At 48.7% G+C, this 21,669-nt stretch overlaps 1 protein-coding gene across 1 annotated transcript in view; it reads right to left on the reverse strand.

Moving 5' to 3' along the window:
• Positions 1-4,122: 4,122 nt before the first annotated feature.
• The window catches only part of Rimkla (ribosomal modification protein rimK like family member A), a 28,927-nt gene continuing 11,380 nt past the window's right edge, over positions 4,123-21,669 (reverse strand). Inside the window, exons 2-5 of the mRNA XM_059256089.1 lie at positions 17,821-18,051; positions 14,587-14,673; positions 9,970-10,173; positions 4,123-7,571 (exon numbers count right to left, since the gene is read on the reverse strand). Coding sequence (XP_059112072.1) covers positions 7,117-7,571; positions 9,970-10,173; positions 14,587-14,673; positions 17,821-18,051 — 977 coding nt within the window. The 3' untranslated portion in view covers positions 4,123-7,116. The remainder of the gene's footprint in view (positions 7,572-9,969; positions 10,174-14,586; positions 14,674-17,820; positions 18,052-21,669) is intronic.

A 21,669-nucleotide genomic window follows, 5' to 3' on the forward strand; every position in this document is an offset into this window, starting at 1 on the left:
ACAACACTCTGCCTTTGAAAGGAAAATTACGGTTTTTCAGAATGCAGCTGGTGCGCGAGTGAATAGGATGAAGTCTCTCTGAAGCATCCCCCTCATTTTATGATATGAAAATAATAAAATGAAGACTCAGCATGTGACTCTTACTTAAAAGGATGTCCAAAAGCCGCAGAGCACAAAGGCAAATGGAGCATTCTGGTCCGCAGTAATAATCTTAATAACAAAGCAAAGAAGAGCAAATCATTTCAAACCGATTTCTCCTCTATTGAGAGAGTTAACTTTGTTGTTGCTGTAAGACCCGCTTGCAAATGAGCTCCTTAATGTCCCAGCTAACATCTGCTCTTTCTTTACAGCACACTTTCAGTTTGTCAGTTATGCAAGGGAAACCCGCAGTGGACTCTCTCCGAGGGAACTTAGCCGAAGTGTTTCCCACAGGGGAGACTGCAAATCACAAATCACTCCAAAACTTCCCAAGCAAAGGAAACAGATTTTTTCCCCCACATATGAAAAACACAGAAGGTAGGCAGAATCAGCAGAAAGGCAGTGTTGGCAAGTAGTGTGCCTGACTTCACGTCACTTACAAAGGTTTCACCAGGTCACTGGCTTCCACGAAAGCCTTCAGTCCTTTCTTGTGGGCCAGGATAAGCCAGCTCTGGCATATCACTGCTCCCTGGGGACCTCCAGGTAAGACTAAACACACTAGGCACCTGCCTAATCTTGCCTTCACAAAAAACCTAATCAGTTCTCCAGTCACCCAGGGTCCCTCTTTCTCCCTTTACGAGATACCAGCATTCCTTCTATAGAGGAGATTCTGGGAGTCCCCCTGAGGACCAGTCCAAGACAGCAGCATCTTAGCTTGCTCTGTTGGTTGGTTCCATCGGACCCCAGGGCTGTCATCCCCACCAAAACCAGATGGTGCTATTGTATCATCAGCTTTCTCTGCATAGTCCCCCCCCACACTTCCACACTCCCTGCACCCTCCCTTTGACAGGTTTAATGCAACTCCCTGGCAACTCCTCTGTCCATGTGATGCAAAGCTAGCAAATCTAAGAAGAGCCAAGAAAACCAGGTGCTAAATCATGCAAGGTCAGGCATCCCGGCAGCTTCCAGCCTCCGGTGTCCCAGGCAGCCTTTCCCCCAGGATTTTTTCTAAGCCAGATACGTTCCCGTGGCTTGCACGGCTGTACCACACAGTCTCCAGGATGGATGGAGCCTTCCAGACATTAAGCCTGAGCCACAGTCTGCTCCAGCCGTCATCTGCCCTGCCCCCACCCCCCCAATCTCTTTCTCCCAGCTGTAAGCTGCTGTATGTCAGCTTCTATCCCTTGACACTCAGCCACGCTCCTGGGAAGACACTGCTTCTGATGGCTCACAGTGGGGGAAATGAGAGCAAGGTACCCAAAGAAAGCCAGGCCTGTGGCAAACTGTTTCACATTTAAGACCGTGTTTATTGATCACATTTATAGCTGACAGATTTGGGAAGATGTGGTGGCTGTGTGTCTAGTGCCACACAAGGTTATCTGGTTTGAACCAGATCTGACTCAGACTGGCACCATTCACTTTAGTCCATGTCATCGTCCACAGGTGTACCCAAGAGCTAGAAGTGTGAACGGTGGCTGTGGTGTTAACCAAGTCAGTGCAGTGAGAATGAAGTGTGTCACCTTCCGAGATGGCATTCAGGTTCCCCTGGGGGAGGGAGCTGACGCGTTGAAGAAAATCCCTTTGAAAGCCACCACAGTCTAAGGTAAAAGAATGGCTGCATCCAGGAGCATGTGCCGTGTTCCAGGGAGTGGAGACAAATACCACATGGAAGACAGGTAAAGGGAGATTCCCCTGCGCTCTGTGAGATGTCCCGTGTGTTACTCCACCTGCATTGCTGCAGTCTCTGAAGTCCCCTCACACACCACACACACACACACACACACACACATGCATGGGCAGACACACATGCATGGGCACATACGCTCCATTAAATGTTGCTGTGTGTAGAAATGGAGGAGGGAAGGAAACTATACCTTCATGGACACAGTGTGAGGACAAGACAAGTCCATTGCTTAAAATGAGGTAGCAGGAGCTTGGGGCCAGCAGGTGCTGCCGAAACACCTTTAGAAACCTTTAGAGTTTCTAAACTTTTTAGAGTCCTTTAGAAACCACAGAAACTCAGTTACCAGACCCACCTGGTTGTCCAGGGGTAGCTGCCTGCTGACATTGGGCTCTATTGCGAAGAATCTCTACCAAATGTCTACCAGGATTGTAAAGGTGTCACAAACAGAAGTGGGGGAGGGGCACTTTTGACATCATTGCTGTCTGCAATTGGAGCATGTGTCACAGGATTCCCCTCAGCTGAGCCTAACCCTTGATCTCCAGGACTTCTGCCGTGAGACATCAGCCAAGTTGGGACACAGGGGGCCCTTAGTCGGTTTGGCCTGAACCTTCCCCCTCACATCCCATCACCAAGTGCGGGGTGGGGCACCACACTCTCCACTAGTCTAGGAAGGGCCCAGATTTACACTCTGCAAACCTCACTCATGCCCACTTACACCCACATGAGCACTGAGGCCTGGACATCAAGGTGCTTGACCAGCTCTTCAGAATGGAAAGGGTAGAGGGTGGCGTGGCAGACAGTACTGGCTGTGTAGAGGAACAGAGTTGCCTCCTGCAGCATGCTAGGTCCAGCCTTGCTGGTGACTGGCTCAGTGTCCCTCGCTTCTGGAACTCAGATCCACTTTTGCAAGACGGCGAATACACTCGTCTGCACCCTGGCTCTCCGGGGTGACCTTTCTAATGTTACATTGGAGTCTCAGAGGTTGTGGAGGTTACCAAATGGTGTTGGAAGGCTGGTTTTGTGGCGGTCCTACATGGTGGTGGTGTAGGAACTGCACCCTTAGGAAAATGGAAAGCCTGAAGGGAGTTCAGACTGAGCTGTGTGAGCCTTAGGAGAGGAGGTGCCAGGGTCCACAGATTTGGAACAGTGACTGGCCTTGTTGGAGGAAAAGGTTAGAACAGTTTGTCTTAGAGGATGGTCCTTTAGGAAAAAGTTTTCCCTCCATAAGTCTTGGGCATTAGAACACTTGGACCCCTGTTGGTGGCTTTTTTGGGAGGCTTGGGCAGCACGGCCTTGTTGGAGGAAGTGTGTCACTGGGGGGTGAGTCTTGAGGTTTCATTTTGAGTACAATCTCTGTTTCCTGCTCGCAGTTCAAGATGCGATTTCTCATCTGTTTCATGCTGGTGTCTGCAGCCACGCTGCCCTGCCATAATGGTCCCTCTGGAACCACAAGCCCCAAAGAAACTCTTCTTTCTATAAGTTGCTTTGGTCGTGATGTTTTATCCTAACCACATAAAAGTAACTAAGGCATTTCTTAAAGCAATTATCTATATGAACCTTGAGTTCCTAAGCCAACAGTAACGCCAGGGTTTTTTCTCTTTTTCTTTTTGCAACAAATCTTTTTATATTTTTTTTTATGTGTATAGGTATTTTGCCCACGTGTGTGTGTGTGTATGCGTGTGTGCATGTGTGCGCGCGCATCAAAGGCATGCCTAGTGCCTGCAGAGGCCAGAAGGGTGTGTCGGATCCCCTGGAACTGGAGTTATTTGTAGTTGCAAAGTACCATTCTGTGTGCTGGGAATTGAACCTGGGTCTTCTCTGAACAGCAGCCAGTGCTCTTAACTACCAAGTTATCTCTCCAACCATACTACCAGGATTTCTATCAGGATCTAAGAACATGAACTTGAAAGTAGTGACAAATAGCTCTTGCTAGTGTCCTTCTTAAAAACATCTGCCCAGACTACCACCAAGAAGAGGCTGTATTGTGAGTACAGGGGCAGTGTCCAGCTGTGCCTGACAATGAAATCACTCCCCATTTTAAGTTCTGTACACGGTATTCTGGGACTTGGTTGGTCCTAGAACCCGATGTCCCCCAAATTAGCTGCTTCCATCTTTCCTGTGTTTGCAGGATGTCCTTACCATGACTTAAGCACCCCCCCCCCGCCCCCCTTTCCTCTATAGAGTTCTAAGTGGGCCTGATTTCATCTCTGCCACAAAACCACCCCAGGCCTTTCCCCCCATTTCCTCCCCACCCTGGCCTGTTTGACATGCGAATGCTCCGGTGGGAGTGTTGGGTGAGTAACAGTGATGGCCCATGATTCACGTATGCTGTGAATTTATCACATTCTAAAGACCCGAAGTCTCCAACCCACCTTCTGTCCGCCCCACACAAGCAATCAGACAAGACACCTGAAGATAGTTTTCCCAAGTGCAGAATCATGTATACTGAGTGACTGAGCTATTGACATTCAAGTTTTGACCAGTTTCAAGATGTTGCTACGCGACAGTGAGAAGACCACATACAAACACACCCTGAATCTATATTACAGAGGAAGACTTGGTGTTGGTACATGAGTCAAGGGTTTCAGGCTATACAGGATACATCTGGAAGGTTCTTTGGCTACCCCAAGAGCTGTACTCCTTTCAGGCTGTGAAGTATCTCTGGCTAGAAGGCAGGCCTCTAGGAAGCTGCTTTCTTCCCTTCTGGGCCGCTACTACCGCTGAGCTTGCTAATGCCAAGAATTCATAGGCTCTTCCTTTTTTTTAACTCTCTCAGAGGAATGATGAGAAACATAAAACTACATGTAGGAGGTGTCTGTCACCACCTCCCACAAATGCATAGCTGTGCTTATGAACTCACTTCATCCTCAGAGTGCACCAAGAGGTAAATAAAATAGGCCGTTTCCCCTGTCTACAGAGAGGAAATATGGAGACGCAGAGCTCAGGTGGCCAGCCGTGTTGGGAGAGGCGGGACCCGACTCTGGCTCCGCTTCCCCAGGTTCTTTCCAGCCAAGTGTAGGCAGCTGTGGCAAGTATGGCTGGGCCACGGAGCTGAGACTCAAGTAATTGCCCTTGGCCAGCTGTGGGATGGAAATCCCAGAGCAGGGCTAGGATCCAGAGGAGAGTCAGCTCCCTCTGCCTCTAGGCAGGGTTAGTTTTGGACAATAACACCAATGACAGACATCTCTGCCAGCTGGGAAACGGGCCTCCTTTGGCAAAGGAATCTGGGAACACTCTGAGCAGCTCTGCCTGGGCCTCAGTGGACTCAGATCAACGAGAAGAGGCTTGCACTCAACAGTGGACATGCGTGAGTGTGGCTGCCGAGCGGCCAGCAGCGGGCTTGCATCTGACCGCTTCCAGCAGGAACGTAACGTAACTAGCCTTCTTCTAAAGCCGCCCGGAGTGGTAAGAAGACACAGGTCTTCGTCTACAAGGGGACGTGTTGTCCTCTCTCAGCTGTACAGACACATTCCTCGGGTTTCAGTTCAGTGGCACGTACCCTGGGGTGAGGCTGCATGGAAACTACAGCTGTCAGGTGTGACATCTCTGTGACGTGGTGCCAACGTTTTTCAGTTGTACAACTGGTGTTTGGTGAAATCTGGTTTTCACTACAATATTTTAAAGGCCAATTTCTATTGAGACGTGTTGTGAAAACATGTTACAGTTTTGACTTTATACACACTACACTTAGGGTAGAGTAAAGACAGGAATTGTGTGCCTGCGCTTACTCTTGGGTGGTATTGCCTTCAAAGTAGACACCTTAAGGAAGGTGTTGCTTATTTCAGTGTAGCAGACCCAACTCGCATTTCTAGAACCCTCTTTGGAAATTGTCAACTTATATGTTTCCTCAGAGTGGGCAAATCTTTGTTCTTATGGCTAGGTCTATAATTTTTAATAGCCAAAGAGTCTTTTATCTGGCAAATACAATGGGTGGTGGACAAAGAGTATTTTATCTGGCAAATACAATGGGTGGTGGAGCTTGGCACTGCCTTGGCAGGTAGCAGGAGTGGGGAGAGGGTAAAGGAAACTAAACAGGGCCTCTTGGTAAAGTTATGAGGCCTCTCTCCTTTGATGGCTTCGAAGGTAATCCCAAAGAGGAACCCTCAATGTTCTTGGCACCTGCAATAAAATATCCCAAGAGGATGGTCTCCCAGGTAACTGCAATGAGGTAACTCCAGGATGCATTTGTTCAGATTTGGTCATTGCTTGTTTTCAGTTAGACTTCCTGTAAGCAGAAACACAAAACTCCATCTCTACAATTCCTCCCAAGGGAAAGATCTCATCTACTGCTTGAAAAGCTAAAGTGGAAAGCATGTGTATCATGTCTACAATGGCCCTGCTCACCCCTCCACAAATGCCCGAGTCTTCCCAATTTGGAAAAACGGGTAAGGGGAGGTTCCTGGAGCCTGGGTAGGAATAGAACACCCAGAAGCAGGGGAAGGAACCGTCACTGTCCAGTAACTTTCTGTGGTAAAATCCCACTGGTTTCCAGATGACAAGGGAGTAGAGTCCATTGAGAAGAAAAATCCATAGTGTTGGGTTCTAGTGCACAAGAAACAAAGTGTGGCCATAGCTCATCCAGATGCATTTCCAGTTGAGGTCAAAGGCAGCAAAGGTGCGTGAAGCTGCTAGAGCTGGCATTAGGTGAAACAGGGGGATAGATTCTGAGCGACAAAGCAATCTGTAGAAATGCCCTGTTACAAAGCAGGACATATGCCAACCAATGAGGTCAAAGAACGTTCCATCTCACTTTCTACAAAGCGCTTCAGTGAGATGGCTAGAGAGGAAGCTCCTGAGTGTTGGAGGACTGTGGTAAGATGGTGACCGAGGGGGAGTGGAGGAGGGGGAGACATCCTCTAGCGTTCTCTGAGCATCCCACCTGCCTGCACATGCCTCCATCTCCTGGCTACACGTGAGAACAGTGTTTCCAGGAGACAAGCTCATGTTTGATGCTGCTAACAGCCAGGGACAGCAGCATAGAGTCGGAACCTTAAAGCCTACCACTGCATCCAAGTGCTCGAAGTAGACGTTGGTCTCAAATAGATCATTTGGGATGTTGTTCTTGGTGAGTGTTTTTTATATGAGTCTTCATAAAAACCACAAAGCTAGGCTATTTGTTCAAACCACTGTTAGAAAGAATGCTGAGTGCCCGGATGGGATTTTTTTAGTTTCTGTGCAAATGAAATCAAATTAGTCCAGATCTTACTCACTGGACATTACTCAGGGAAGCAGTAGGGTTTGGTTTAAATGCTGCCAAATAAGCAGGAATTCACTGGAGTTCTGAAGCAATCCTGTTAATGTTGTAACCAGGTTCGGGCAACATGGGGGGGTGGGACCCCCATCGTTTTTGCTGAGGAATCCCGGACCTCTCCCAGTTCAGGCTCACTCTCACTAGAGGTAGACCCACTGTTGATGGTATAGACATTCTCAACTCCCTGAGCTGAAGCACAACCATTTGGCTCACTCTTTTCCCTGGGACTCGACAGCCCCGGGAGGATGGCCATCTTCCCAGTCTGCCTGTTTGGCAGCAAGGACATGGCATAGTCTGCAATGATTGCCCCCACATCTAAGTCGCATGCCTGGTCGAAGGCTAGGAAGCCGACATTGGCATTTGCCTCACACACCGTGAAGGAGCCATCATCCATAATGAGAAGGTCAATACCGCAGAAATCCATGCCCAGGATGTTGGATACCTGGATGGCCAGCTGCTTGCCTTGCTCTGTCAATGGGCACTTGACACCCACACCACCTGGGGAGAGAGCACAGCAATGCAAGGTGACAAACGCCACTTCCTGGTGACCCTTCAAGAGAGATGTCAAAGGGCTAGTGAGACAAGTGCTGTTATTCATAGTGATATTTAAATTTTAGAACACTGGAGCTGGACAGATGACTCAGTGGTTAAAAGCACTGACTGAAGCTGGGCGGTGGTGGCACACGCCTTTAATCCCAGCACTTGGGAAGCAGAGCCAGGTGGATCTCTGTGAGTTCGAGGCCAGCCTGGACTACCAAGTGAGTCCCAGGAAAGGCGCAAAGCTACACAGAGAAACCCTGTCTCAAACCGCTCCCCCCCCCCCCAAAAAAAAGAAAGAAAAGCACTGACTGAGCTTCCAGAGGACTCCACTGTGGTTCCCAGCACCCATTTCGGGTAGCTCACAACTGCCTGTAACTCCAGGAGCTCCAATGTCCTCTTTGGTCCCTATGGGTACCCACACACCTATGGCATACACACATACATACAAAACTTAAAATTAAAAATAAATATTGGAAAATCACAGTGCCTGATGCATAGTGTGTATTCGAGAAATGGTTGTCAGGGAAATGAAAAATTATAATCTATCTATCATATAGTAGATAGGAACTACATATTTTATAATCATTGATAATGCTGGGCTGAGCATCAGTGTCTGTCCCCAGCACCAGAAAACGAAAGACAATAATAATAATAATATACTATTAACCTGGGGCCTCCACACACCACGTGTACCCACAAACACAAGGTTCCACATGTGGCTCTGCACACGGTTATTGTGTAAATGAAGACAGTCGCCAAAGGGCTGAGCACAGTGTCAGACTTAACCCGGCATTTGCCTGTGTGGCCAGAGTATCTCACAAGTGTCTTGCCTACACAACTTCTGGGCCATGTGCTAGCCCAGAGCAAGAACTGACTCATAATCTCTGTCATCCAGACTCCACTGAAGACTCATGGGGCTGCTTGGGGACTTGTAGCAAAACAGGACCCAATCGGCAAATGAGCCTCTTTATTAGTCAATGAACTTGGAGCATGCATCTGCTGAGTCAGGAAATAACTGTGGGGCTTTTCTTTTTCTGTTTTCTTTTTCCAAATTCATTCATCAAGGTTGACCATAATTTTCTGTGATGGGGACAAGAACATATGTCCTTCTTGCAATGTCTCTGTTCCCCACGATAGAGGAAAAGCTTTCTGAGTAGGCTAAAGAGTTCTGCATTCAGCCAAAATAGAAAGTGCAGCTTTCTGGCAGTTTTGTGCATGAAAGGAAAAGGAAATCTTCCATTAAAATGTGAGAGCAAATACAATGTTCCTTTTGACCACAGACTTAGTTCAGGGCCTGGGTATGGTGGACCTTTCATGCTGCAACATAACCTTGCCATCTACAAAGTTCACACTTAAAAATTGCCATCAAGTCGCACCCCACCCCCCCCAGCCCCCCACACACACTGCAAGAAAAAAAAATCTCGATGTTTTAAGTAAGTTTGTGCCTTTGCGCTGGGCTGCATTCGCAGCTCCTGGGGCTCTTGGGTCACAGGGTGGACACACCTGTGAGACCTTTGGTAATCTGAGCGGCTGCAGTTTTCAAAGCTGTCTCCTCACCTCCTTCCTTGTGCTTCCATGCTTTACTCAAACAGACTTTTGTGGTGATATATTGTTTATAATCTAGGAAATAAAGCTTGCCTGAAGATCAGAGGACAGAGCCAGCCACGGAGTTAGCCACAGAGGCCAGGCAGTGGTGCACACACACTTTTAATCCTACCACTCAGGAGGCAGAGAATCCGTCTGGATTTCTGTGAGTTCAAGGCCACACTGGGCTACATGAGATTAATCCAGCCTAAAAGAGAAATAAAGCCAGGCAGTGGTGATACACACCTTTAACTCCAGCACTTGGGATCACACACCTTTAATCCCAGAAGCAGGGGGGTTGAGACAGGAAGTGATATGACTGGGCAGAGAAAGGAATATAAGGCGGGAGGAGACAGGAATTCATTCTCTTTCAGGCTGAGGAGTTGGTGAGGTGGTAGCTGTGGCTTGCTCTGCTTCTCTGATCTTTCAGCTTTCACCTTGATACCTGGCTCCAAGTTTTCAATTATTAGAGCATTTAGGATTCATGCAACAGACTTTTTCCCAAACACTGGTCCTCTCGTCTCTCCCTCGTCAACCCTGACGTTAAGTCCTAACATCTACACAAGTTGTCATACTTTAGTATCTTGACACCCAGGACTGTGTCTTCTGGCCCAGACCTTGACTTCCTGCTCCTCCCCTGGCCTGCTCATGGCCATAAAAAGGTTCCTCTCTCATTCTCTGTGAGATCCACAATCAGCAGCAGGTACATGCTCACTGAGACCAAACAGCCCAGGGAGGTCCCTGGGGCCCCCTCAAGCCTTCCCCATCTTACCTAGAAAGCAGTTGCTCTGCATGCGGCCATCCGTGGAGCAGCGCAGCATGGAGCCGATCACCTGGCCACCCACCACCACCACCCGGATGTCCTTCCCATGTGACTCTTTCACATACTTCTGGAACAGGTAGGGCACGTCATGGCGGACCAGGTGGCAGATGTCAGAGAGGTGATGCTTGTCTCTAGCCAGAAAAACAGCCTTTCCTTCAAGAAGAAAGATAAAGAGCAAGAGCTGGAGAAGCTGTACACCTGTCTTTGTGGTCCTACCTCCCCGGCCTGCCTCCCCACCCCAAACAGGTACCAACTTTCTGGAACTTTCCATGTATTGGCCCCTCCCATTTCTCTTAATGAGACTCTTCTTAATCAAAGAGCACTGAATCTTATTTTCTCAGGGTTTAACCTCACCATCTTTCTCCCCACATCCATGTCTTTTTTTTTCTTCCTGAGACAGGGTCTTACTTTGTATATAATCCACGCTGCCCTAAAATTAAATTCCCAATCCTCTGATCCTAGCTTTCCAGAATGCCGAGACTACAGGGGTGTCCCGAGCCTGCTCTTTTTTCAAAATCAAACTATAACATATTCCAGAAACTCAGATAAGGGGACAAAACAAGATCCCGAGACTCCTACGGCAGTCTTCAGTGCTTCCCACCACCCTCGGGTGCCACAGGGCCTGTGTCTAGCTCTCTCTCTCTCTCTACTCTAGACCCCACACTGGCTTAGTATACAGGGAAGACACTCATCTGTATTTACAGATTAATTGATTGAACATAGTTGAGAGGAATCTCAAGTGTGGATGAAGAGAGTCGCAAGGAGGACAACCACAACACAGTTATAGGCCCTCAAGGTCCCTGCCACAAGACAGGCCTGTGGGCTCACAGGAGGGAACCTCGGGCAGACACCCTTCCATCTTTCATTTTTGTGTGGTATGTGCATGCATTCACATATATGTCGAGGTGGAGGGCGTGGAGGCCAGAGATCAGTGTCAGGTGCCTTGCTCTCACGCTCCCCACCGTGTGTGTGTGTGTGTGTGTGTGTGTGTGTGTGTGTGTGTGTGAACATCTGTACAGTGCATGTGCGTGAGCATGATGGTACATGCACCCACGCATACATGTGTTGCCAGAGGAAGGTGTTTTGTGTCTTCCTCTATCAGTCTCCACCTTGCTGCCCTGCCTGAGACAGGGTCTTCAACTAAACTAGAAGCTGGTTGTTTTGGCTGGCTGGCTAGTCAGCCAGCTCCCAGGATCCACCTGTCTCTAGCCGCTCCAACCATCAATACTGGGGGTCCGGGCACGTTAGCCACACCAGCTTTTACCATGGCTGCTGAGGTTTCAAACTCAGGCGCTCATGTTCGCACAGGAAGTGTTTTATCTACGGAGCCATCTCCACCATCTCCTCAGCTCCTCCACATTACTTTTTGACCCAGGGTTTCTCACTGGGATCTGGAACTCACCCATTAGGCAAGATTAATGATCCTCATGTCTCTGCGTCTCCAGAGCGAGGGTTCCGGGCATGCACCGCCACACTTAGCTTTTTATGGGGGTGCTGGGGAGCCAAACCAAGGCCTTCACCCTTATTCAGCGGGCACTTTACCAACTGAGCGGTCTTCCCAGTTCCCCATTTCTTCCTTTTAAGTGGATAAAATTTATTATTTGGCTGATGTGGGATGTCTTTCTGTACGCTGTGAATATGTGTTGCTCCCACTGGTTAATTAATAAAGCTGCTTTGGCCTATGGCAAGGCAGGATGGAGCCAGGTGGGAAATCCAAGCAGAGATACAGGGAGAAGGGCGGAGTCAGGGAGAAGCCAGGCAGCTGCCAGAGGAGCAAGATGCCAGTAGACCAGTACCACCACAGCTATGTGGCAATACTTAGATTAATAGAAACGGGTTAATTTAAATGTAAGAGCTAGCTAATATTAAGCCTGAGCCATTGGCCAAACACTTATAAGTAATACTAAGCCTCTGAATGATTATTTTATAAGCAGCTGCGGGACCTGGCGGGACACAGAAAAGTCTCTAGCTACATTTGGCCATCCTCACTTTATTCTGCAGAGAATGGCTCCACTCTGTGGCACTCTGGGAGGGTATTCCTCTGTGATTCTGAAGTTCTTGTTTGCTGCTGGAATCATCTGTGTCCCTGCAAGCCCCCAGCACCTGCTATTTATACCTGCATCTCAGTGAACAGGTCTGAGCAGCATTCCCAACAGGTTTGCCCTGAAAATCTGGCATGAGCATGCATGACTGGGCAGTCTTTTAGGCCAAAACAGAAAAGAAATGTTTTCCCCAGCACCCGTATAACAGGCAGGCATTCTGTGCATATCTATAACTCCAGCGCTAAGAGTGGTAGAGACAGGAGGATCACTGGGTTTGCTGGCTGCCAGACAAGTAGAAAAAATTTGAGCTCGCCGGGCGGTGGTGGCGCACGCCTTTAATCCCAGCACTCGGGAGGCAGAGCCAGGCGGATCACTGTGAGTTCGAGGCCAGCCTGGACTACCAAGTGAGTCCCAGGAAAGGCGCAAAGCTACACAGAGAAACCCTGTCTCGGGGGGGAAAAAAAAAAAAAAAAAAAATTTGAGCTCTCTGTTGAGCTCTTTAGAGAGACCTAACCTCAAAGCAAGCAGTGAGGTGGAGTGTGAGAGAGGAGGATATCGACACCTTCCTATGGCTTCTGTGCATGCCATGTGAGCGTGTGCACACACACACACACACACACACACACACACACACACTAGAGGCTTATAAAACTGAAAAGCAACTCCCAGAACTATAACCAGCATTCAGGGCTGGAAATGTAGCACGGTGGTGGAGTGCTTAGCAAGCACACTGAAAGCCCTGACTTCGATCTTCAGTACTGTAAAAATAAAACAAACTGTAATATTTAATCATTCCTGAAGTGACGGAATTCCAGACGCCTAATGACATTTGAGGAGAGGAAGCAAGTTATTTGAAGATGTCCAAGTGGCACGTAATAGGAAGTGTACAGTTAGGTGGGCAGCCAGCGTCCACTGGAGAGTGGTGCGTGTGTGCGTGCATGCGTGTGTGTGTGTGTGTGTGTGTGTGTGTGTGTGTGTGTGTGTGTGTGTAAGTGTGTGTTAATGGAATAGAATGGCCTAGATTTAAAAACAGAAATGAGGGGATGGAGAGATGGTTCCATGGTTATAGCACTAGATGCTCCTCCAGAAGACATAGGTTCGATTCCCAGAACCCACAGGGTGGCTCACAACTGTAATTCCAGTTCCAAGGGATACCACACCCTCTCTGGCCTCCACAGGAACTGCATACATGTGGCACACAGATACAGGCAAGTAAAACACTCATACACACAGAAATCAATTAACTTTTTAAAAAGTTTAAAAACGCCGGGCGGTGGTGGCGCACGCCTTTAATCCCAGCTCTCTGGAGGCAGAGCCAGGCGGATCTCTGTGAGTTCAAGGCCAGCCTGGGCTACCAAGTGAGTTCCAAGAGAGGCACAAAGCTACACAGAGAAACCTTGTCTCGAAAAACCAAAAAAAAAAAAAAAAAAAAAGTTTAAAAACAGAAATGAAAAAGGTTGAGTGAGCTTCTCCTGTTCCTCAGGCTCAAAGGAGCCCGTGGACATGTCTGTTCACAAACCCTGCAATGTGATGGTCTGCACTGACTGTTTCTCTGGGTGTCTACATCACAGCAAGGGTCAACATGCATCTGTTTAGGCTGCTGCATCTTCCTCCAGAAGCCTTGAGAGCAAGTGTCCTATGCCATCTGCATCACACACAACAGCAGGAGGGCTCCTCTCTCCTGCCGAGATCTCTGCCACACCTCTGCTCTGCACTGAGCACTGTAGCAGGACTTATAGCCGTGGTCGCCTAAGACCGTCGGAAAACATAGATACTTACATTACGATTCATAACAGTAGTAAAATCCCAGTTATGAGCTAGCAACAGAAATAATTTTTATGGCTGGGGGGGTCACCACATCATGAGGAACTGTATGAAAGGGCCACAGCGTCAGGAAGATTGAGAACCAGTGCCTTTTGGAAACAGGTGCTCAGGGCCTGGTCCCCACCCTGACAATCATTTAAAACTAGAACTGCCAAGCAGCTCAGCACTGCACTAGAAGAAAGAGCAAAATGCTACCGAAACAAGAGAGAAGAATGACTGATTTTGTCTGAAGGAAAAAAAAAAAAAGGAGGGAGACCAGGGTTGTGCCGAGAGAAGAAATGATGTCAGGAGCTGGCCTTAACAGATGAGCAGAGACCGTACTCCAGTGAAGTCAAGAGAGCAGATGGTTACGGGGCAGAGTGTGCACAGTCTCTCTGGTGAGTGAGGACAGCCTGGAGTGGAAGAAGCCATCTGCACAGGCCTTGACGGCATCATGGGGAACCTGGACTTAGTCTAAGGTAACTTGGGGACTTGGGAGGGTGTTCAGCAAGGAGGAACAGATCTGTTCCTGAGAATCTACTCCAGAGAAAGAGCAGACGTGCCGGCTGTGGACTTGAGAATCTAATCTGCTCAGGGGAGTCCAGGGAGAGATGGGAGCCTGACAAACGGACAGAGGAGCCTGACAGAACAGACAGAAGACACTGTGAGTGTGCACAGCATGCCCGTGCCCAGAACTGCAGTTCCCAGCAGCGCCACTGACCCCGGTGTCCCCGTGTGCTCTTCACCACCACTGGGTAGCCCAGGGGCTCTGCTTCATCGATCATTTTAGAAAAGTCTTCATGCCCACCTGCCAAGAAAAAGCAAGAATCAATAAAGTGTTGTGTTGGCGATGGGCAGAGGCTGGCCATTTGCTCCCTCAGAATGCTCTGATGAAATCTATCCACATCCATCCAAACCCAGCAGACATAAATACACAGCTGTCATGTGCAAGGCAGGGACTGAGGAAAGGTACTACCAGTCACACTATCTACATGGAAATGTCACACCAGCTATTCTAATCCTCACGGCATTCTTACAGTAACTCGGTTCCTTCACAATGTCTGTGGGAGCAGAATCCCAGGATGGTGTGCCAGGCACCTACCCTTCCAGGTGAACATTCCTCTCTGCAGTCCCTTCTCTTGAGTGGGAGAGAGGCCAGTGACTCTGGGAGCACAGGTTATCACTCCTGGGATTACATTAATAATCTATTACCCTTGAGCCCATTGAAGCGGGGGAGGTCAACGATCCTTGGTGGGCCTGCTCTAATCAGGTGAACCCTTTAAAAGGAAACCAAACTTCAGAGAGTTTTCTGTTGGCCTTGAAGGAGGAAAGTGCCAAGCTGTGGAGAGGGCCATGTAGCAGGCAATAGGAGGCAGCTTCTAGGGTCTGTGACTGGCTCCCTGTTGATGGCCTAAGGAAGTGGGGACCCGCTTTGTCACCTCCTCAGAGGTCTTGTGCCACCAGAACGTTCCTTTTTGGCTCTCCTTTCCACTTCTCCCTTCTAGTTTCCTGACATGAGGAATTCCATCCCATACTAAACAAACGGGTCCCACACCATCCCTTCACTGCAACTCTGCTATCCACCATCAGGCTGCTTGGGAGTTACAGGTTTCCATCACTTTGCTCCCCTTCGGTTCTTCAGGCCTCTCATGGTGGCTTCTCTCCCCGTCACTGAACGGAAGGAGTCTTCTTGTCCTATAGGAGCCACGTGGGCTTCTGATGACGCCATCCTTCCCAGTGGCCTCTGTACCTCTCTGCTTTCTCCTCTCATTTCTCAAACTGCATCCACCTAGTTCCCTTTATAAGCTCGTCTTCATCCATTCCGTAAAAGGTTCCCTCTTTTTTCCCCTCAATTTTATGTTTTATTCTTTTGTTTTCTTCGAGATGATCTCACTTTGTAGCCTCATATGGTGGTTTGAATAGGAATGGGCCCCACAGACTTTGTCTGAGTATGTATTTGAATGCTTGGTCTATAGGGAATGTCGCTGCTGGGAGGTGTGGTCTTGTTGGAGGAAGTGTGTCACTGTGGAGGTGGGCTCTGAGGTCTCATAGATGCTCAAGCTGCTCCCAGTGTGGCCCAGTTTATTTTCTCTGGCCTGTGGATCCAGATGTAGAACTCTCAGCTCCTTCTCCAGCACCTCGTCTTTCTTGCATGCTGCCATGCTCCTCGCAATGACGATAAATGGACTAAATCTCTGAAACTGTAAACCAGTCCCAATGAAATGTTTTCCTTTATCAGAGTTGCTGTGGTCATGGCGTCTCTTTACAGTAATGGAAACCCTATCTAAGACACCCAGGCTGACCTCAAACTTATGATTCTCCTGCCTCAGCCTCCCAAGAGCCAGGATTACAGGCATGTGTCACCACACACAGCTCCATTTTACCTTTTCACTGCAGTAAATATGTAAAACATAAGCATTCTATGTCAAACCCCCTCAGTGGACCCTTAGCTGCCTGCTCTTTCGTCATTCATGCTCACACTGAGTGACCTCCTATGCCCATCACTTCACTCAGCATAACAGCGGCTTCCAAATCTTCATCCCCGCTTTTCAGAGCCCACTGCTCACTGCTTCCCAATCATCTTCCCTCACACAGACTGTAAATGTCTCAAACAGACCAAGTTCTCCACTGAAATCCTCTCCCCTGCCAGCTGCTCACCCTGACAACCAATTTGCTTCTTCCTCCTGTTTTCAGTTCAGTCTGTGAATGTGTTGGCATCTGGTGACCCAAGCCAGAACCTGGTCACCTCGATTCCTCCCCAGACCCTCTAGACACAATCAGTCTCTCTGCTGTATAATGTCTACTGCCCTCACAATTCCTGAGTCTGCTCACATATTTATTAGTTTGCAACACCATCCCTCACTCATTGAAGAAGCTCGCCGCTGCCTACCCTGTCTCGGTCTTGTGTAATTTACTCTCCGTGTGGTGGCCAGAGTGATCTGCAGGGTGACTCTGATTAGGTACTTCCTGATCAGAAGCCTCCTGTTAATCTTGGGGTACCACTATCTCCTCGGCACGCTGCTTGCAGAAGCACCTTTTATCTTCTCGATCTTAGGCCTCAATTCTCTCTCGAGCATCCTTAACCTTCTGCAGCCACTGGCGATACAGCTAATCATGTTCTCTTTGCTTCAGGCTCTTTTTCTGCTCTCAGTTCCTGGCCCTGCTTTTCACAGGCTATCTTTAGCTTAGTGAATGCTCCCTCTTTAAGGAGATGGTCCTTGACGTTTGATCACTGTGGTCAGAGCTCTCTGATGAACTTCTGTACCACCCAAGGGCAGTGACTCTCCACATAAACACTGACCTTCTGCATGGGAATTGCCTGTATATTTGTGGCCTTTCGTTTCTGATATCCTGGGGACAGTGCTGTTCTGGCCCAGAGCTTCTGCAAAGAATGTCCCCATAAGTTTATATATTTGAATGCTTAGTCATCAGGGAGTGGGGCAAATTCTTTGATAGGATTTACAGGGTTAGGAGGTGTGGCCTTGTTGGAGGAAGTGTGTCAAAGTGGGGGCTTTGTCTCTTTCCTTGCCTGTGGATCGGGATGTAGCTCTCAACTACTTCTCTAGCACCATGCCTACCTGCCTGCCTGCCTGCGTGCCGCCATCCATGGTCCTCACCATGATGATAATGGACTAAATCTCTGAAACTGTAAACAAGCCCCAGGTAAATGCTTTCTGTTAGAAGAGTTGCCTTGGGCATGGTGTCTCTTCACAGCCATAGAACAGTGAGCGACTAAGCCAGCCTCTTACAGTGGCTGGTGCACATTTATGAATGACTAGAAACAGAAAGTGGCCAAGGCAGTTCACACAGAAGGGCTAGCCAGCAGTCAATATGTTAATTCCTCAAACAGATTCATCAGAAAAAGCAACCAGAGATGCAGGAAGGCTTCTGGGGGATAGAAGAGGCACACCATCATTTTGGAAATGAGTTATAAATGTGTTTTGGGGAGACTCACCATAGGAGAAGGTGTCTGGCATGGGGACCCCATGTCCAGCCAGCTCTTGGAATGTCCAAAACTTGTTGATGCAGTTTAAGATGCTCTGAGGACGATTGACCAAGCGACAGCCCAGCTTCTCCAGGTGCCTCAGGATGGTGATTTCGCTATCTGACTGGACGGAGGGCGTGGACACTCGTACAACCACCACATCGGGGAAGGTGGTCAGGGGTTTCTGGCTCAGCTGCAGGCCTGCAAGCAAGGGCTAGAGTGAGCTCCGCTCTTGCCAGCGCTTTGCGGTTCTAGAGCTCATCTGGCCAGAAGAGAGCCTCAAAACAGCTGCGTGGGAATCCTGGTGGATGCTGGTGGATGCGGCAAGGCAGAAGACAGTACCACCCTCTGACAAACGGACAGAGTGTGATTATGATTCAAGGAATGAACAGAGAAAGAGAATGCAACGCACCAAGAGTGTTAGAAAAGTCAGTCCACTGCACAGCTGTGGTCAGAGCCTGCTTCCCACGGGGCTAGGACTGCTCTGGGCCAGAGGCTTGGGAGGCTGACGGCTTCAGGCAGAGGCATCAGTGCCGCCCATTTTTGGAATCCCTACACTCTTTGGTGACTGAACCTTAGGAAAAATCTACTGGCTGAAACATTATGTAACCACTTCCATATATATATTTAAATAGGATCTTATGATGTAGCCCAGACTAGCTCAAACTCAAGATCCTTCTACCTCAGGGGCTGAGATTCCAGGCCTATGCTATACTACACCCAGATAAATAATCCTTATCAACATACAGTTACATTTCATATACGCCAATGTCAGTGTTAGATGGGGAAACAGAACTCTAGACGTGCTATGTAAAGTGCCTGCCTAACATGTGCAAGATTCAACCCCCAGCTCAGTCTGAACTCTTTTTTTTTTTTGGGGGGGGGGGTTTCGAGACAGGGTTTCTCTGTGTAGCTTTGTGCCTTTCCTGGAACTCACTTTGTAGACCAGGCTGGCCTCAAACTCACAGAGATCCACCTGGCTCTGCCTCCCAAGTGCTGGGATTAAAGGTGTGCGCCACCACCGCCCGGCAGTCTGAACTCATTTAATAGAGGGAAAAAAAAATCTCAACACTGCCTCCTCCACCACCTCAGGATTTAAAATAACTAATTCATTATATTCTCAACTATGTAAATAGATGTGGGTTGGAAAAGGAGAAAAGAAATACACATTTTAACCGTGAGAATAGGGCTATAAGTAATTTCTTTTTTTCTTTAGATAGGGTCTTGCTAAGTAGCCCTGGCTAGCCTGGCACCCACTATATAGCCCATGCGGCTTGGCCTCACGGCAACACTCCTGCCTCAATACCCCAAGTGACATCATAGACATGAGCTCCTATGACCAGCTCTTCTTTGTATTTTCTCTTTATCTGAATTTTCCAAAATGTCTTTTCAAGTGTATAGTGTATTTATCACAAAACCAAAATTTAAAATGCCTATGAAAAAAATCAATTCAATACTTAACAAGTATTGAACTCAATATTCATTAAATGACACTATTGAAAGAAACTGTAACACACAGGAGTGAGAAGATCTGAGGCTGTCTACCTTACTGGACTAATCAAGGACTCAACTTGATGGGAAGACGCAAGAGGACCCTGAGCACCTACAGGTTCCTGAAGGACTTCTGCACAGGAGAATTCTCTGGCTTGCCTTGCATGACACCAAGGGGTAGAGCTAGCCATGAAATGATTTTTGTCGATGTGTTTTGTGCTGACTCCAGTCCCTGGAACAGTGCCTAGTGCTTGGTAGGCACTTGATATTTGTTGAATTGAACAGAAGTGGCAGGAAGACAGATTCAGGCTTCACCAAGTTCAGATACTCTTCCACTCCTTTAGAATGGAGTGGGCACTCAAAGAGAGCACAGGGGGAACGCAAGCAGTAGAGGCAATCATACACACTGCTTGGTGTCTCTCAGCTCTGACACGCTAGGGTTTGTCTGACTCCAGGCACCCAACCCCTGGGATGGAGTGAGGGAGGCGGGACACCTAGCATGTATGGTGCACCCAGCCCCTGGGATGCAGTGATGGAGGCGGGACAACCAGCATCCATGGTGCACTTAGCCCCTGGGATGTAGTGATGGAGGTGGGACACCTAGCATCCATGGTGCACCCAGCCCCTGGGATGCAGTGATGGAGGCGGGACACCCAGCATGTATGATGCACCCAGCCCCTGGGATGCAGTGATGGAGGCGGGACACCCAGCATCTATGATGTACCCAGCCCCTGGGATGCAGTGATGGAGGCGGGATACCCAGCATCCATGGTGCACCCAGCCCCTGGGATGCAGTGATGGAGGCAGGACACCCAGCATCTATGATGTACCCAGCCTCTGGGATGGAGTGAGGGAGGCAGGACACCCAGCATCCATGGTGCACCCAGCCCCTGGGATGCAGTGATGGAGGTGGGACACCCAGCATCCATGGTGCACCCAGCCCCTGGGATGCAGTGATGGAGGTGGGACACCTAGCATCCATGGTGCACTTAGCCCCTGGGATGTAGTGATGGAGGTGGGACACCCAGCATTCATGGTGCACCCAGCCCCTGGGATGCAGTGATGGAGGCGGGACACCCAGCATGTATGATGTACCCAGCCCCTGGGATGCAGTGATGGAAGCGGGATACCCAGCATCCATGGTGCACCCAGCCCCTGGGATGCAGTGATGGAGGCAGGACACCCAGCATCTATGATGTACCCAGCCTCTGGGATGGAGTGAGGGAGGCGGGACACCCAGCATCCATGGTGCACCCAGCCCCTGGGATGCAGTGATAGAGGCAGAACATGGAATGTGTGAGGCCACGAGAATTGAGTTTCAGGACTTCCTGGGTCCGTCTCCCTCCTAACCAACCTCAAAGGAATTTTCCAAATGCTCTAAAGAAATCCTTTGAAGTGCAATCTACAGACCCACTTTACAGGTGGCTTTAACTTAGCACTCCTTTTATACATATTGCACCCAAACCAAAATGTACAAATGAAGTCATCATTTCTCCATCAGGGATTGAGGTGTGGGGTGTTGCTCAATGGCAGAGTGCTTGCTACCTTATCTGAGGACCTGAGTTCATGGTTCTCCTTAGACGGTGCAGTGCCACCCACCAGGGGACAGTACTATTTCCTAAACTGGACCTGGTGGCACATAGCCACAGTCTCAGCCCTCGGGATGTTGAGGCAGGAGGATAAAGAGTTCAAAGACTGCTTGGGCTACATGGCAATGACAACAGTGAGTATATCAATATTGAAGTTGTGAGCTGAGAAAAAAAGAAAAATCTCTATAACAAAAACCAAGCAAACAAAAAGCAAGCCATTCACAAAAAGGACTGTGCGGCTCTAACTTACAAGTCGGCCATTCCAGGCGATGTTTCACTGATTATTTTAAGGTGTGGATGTAGAGGGACAGTTCTTAAGCCACATTTTTCTCAGCACTCTTGCTGATGTGGTGAGCCCAGCAGACGGAACTGTCTCGGGGCTAGTCTATAAAAAGCACCTGGGTTAGCTTCATTAGGCCACCCGAAACGGGATTGTTTAAAGCCGCCTTGCCTGCCTTGTGAAAAATTCCCTCTCCCTTCAGCCCTCGAGACAAGTAATCGGAGAGTGGAGACAAGGCAAAACTGGAAGAAAAAGAAAGGTATCCACATTGATCAAAATGGTGAACAAGTACGGAATGCCCAGCACATCGTTATGCAGAGAGACAGAGAGGCCAAAAACGCTTTGAAAACCAACAAAATGCTACACACACAAGGCACTGGCATTGTAATGGCACAGACATTCCAATAAGCAAGGTAGGACAACTTTTTTTTTTTTTTCCACTCAATGAGAAAACAGCTT

Source organism: Peromyscus eremicus, chromosome 2 (assembly GCF_949786415.1).
Source record: "Peromyscus eremicus chromosome 2, PerEre_H2_v1, whole genome shotgun sequence".
Classification (NCBI taxonomy): Eukaryota; Metazoa; Chordata; class Mammalia; order Rodentia; family Cricetidae; genus Peromyscus; species Peromyscus eremicus.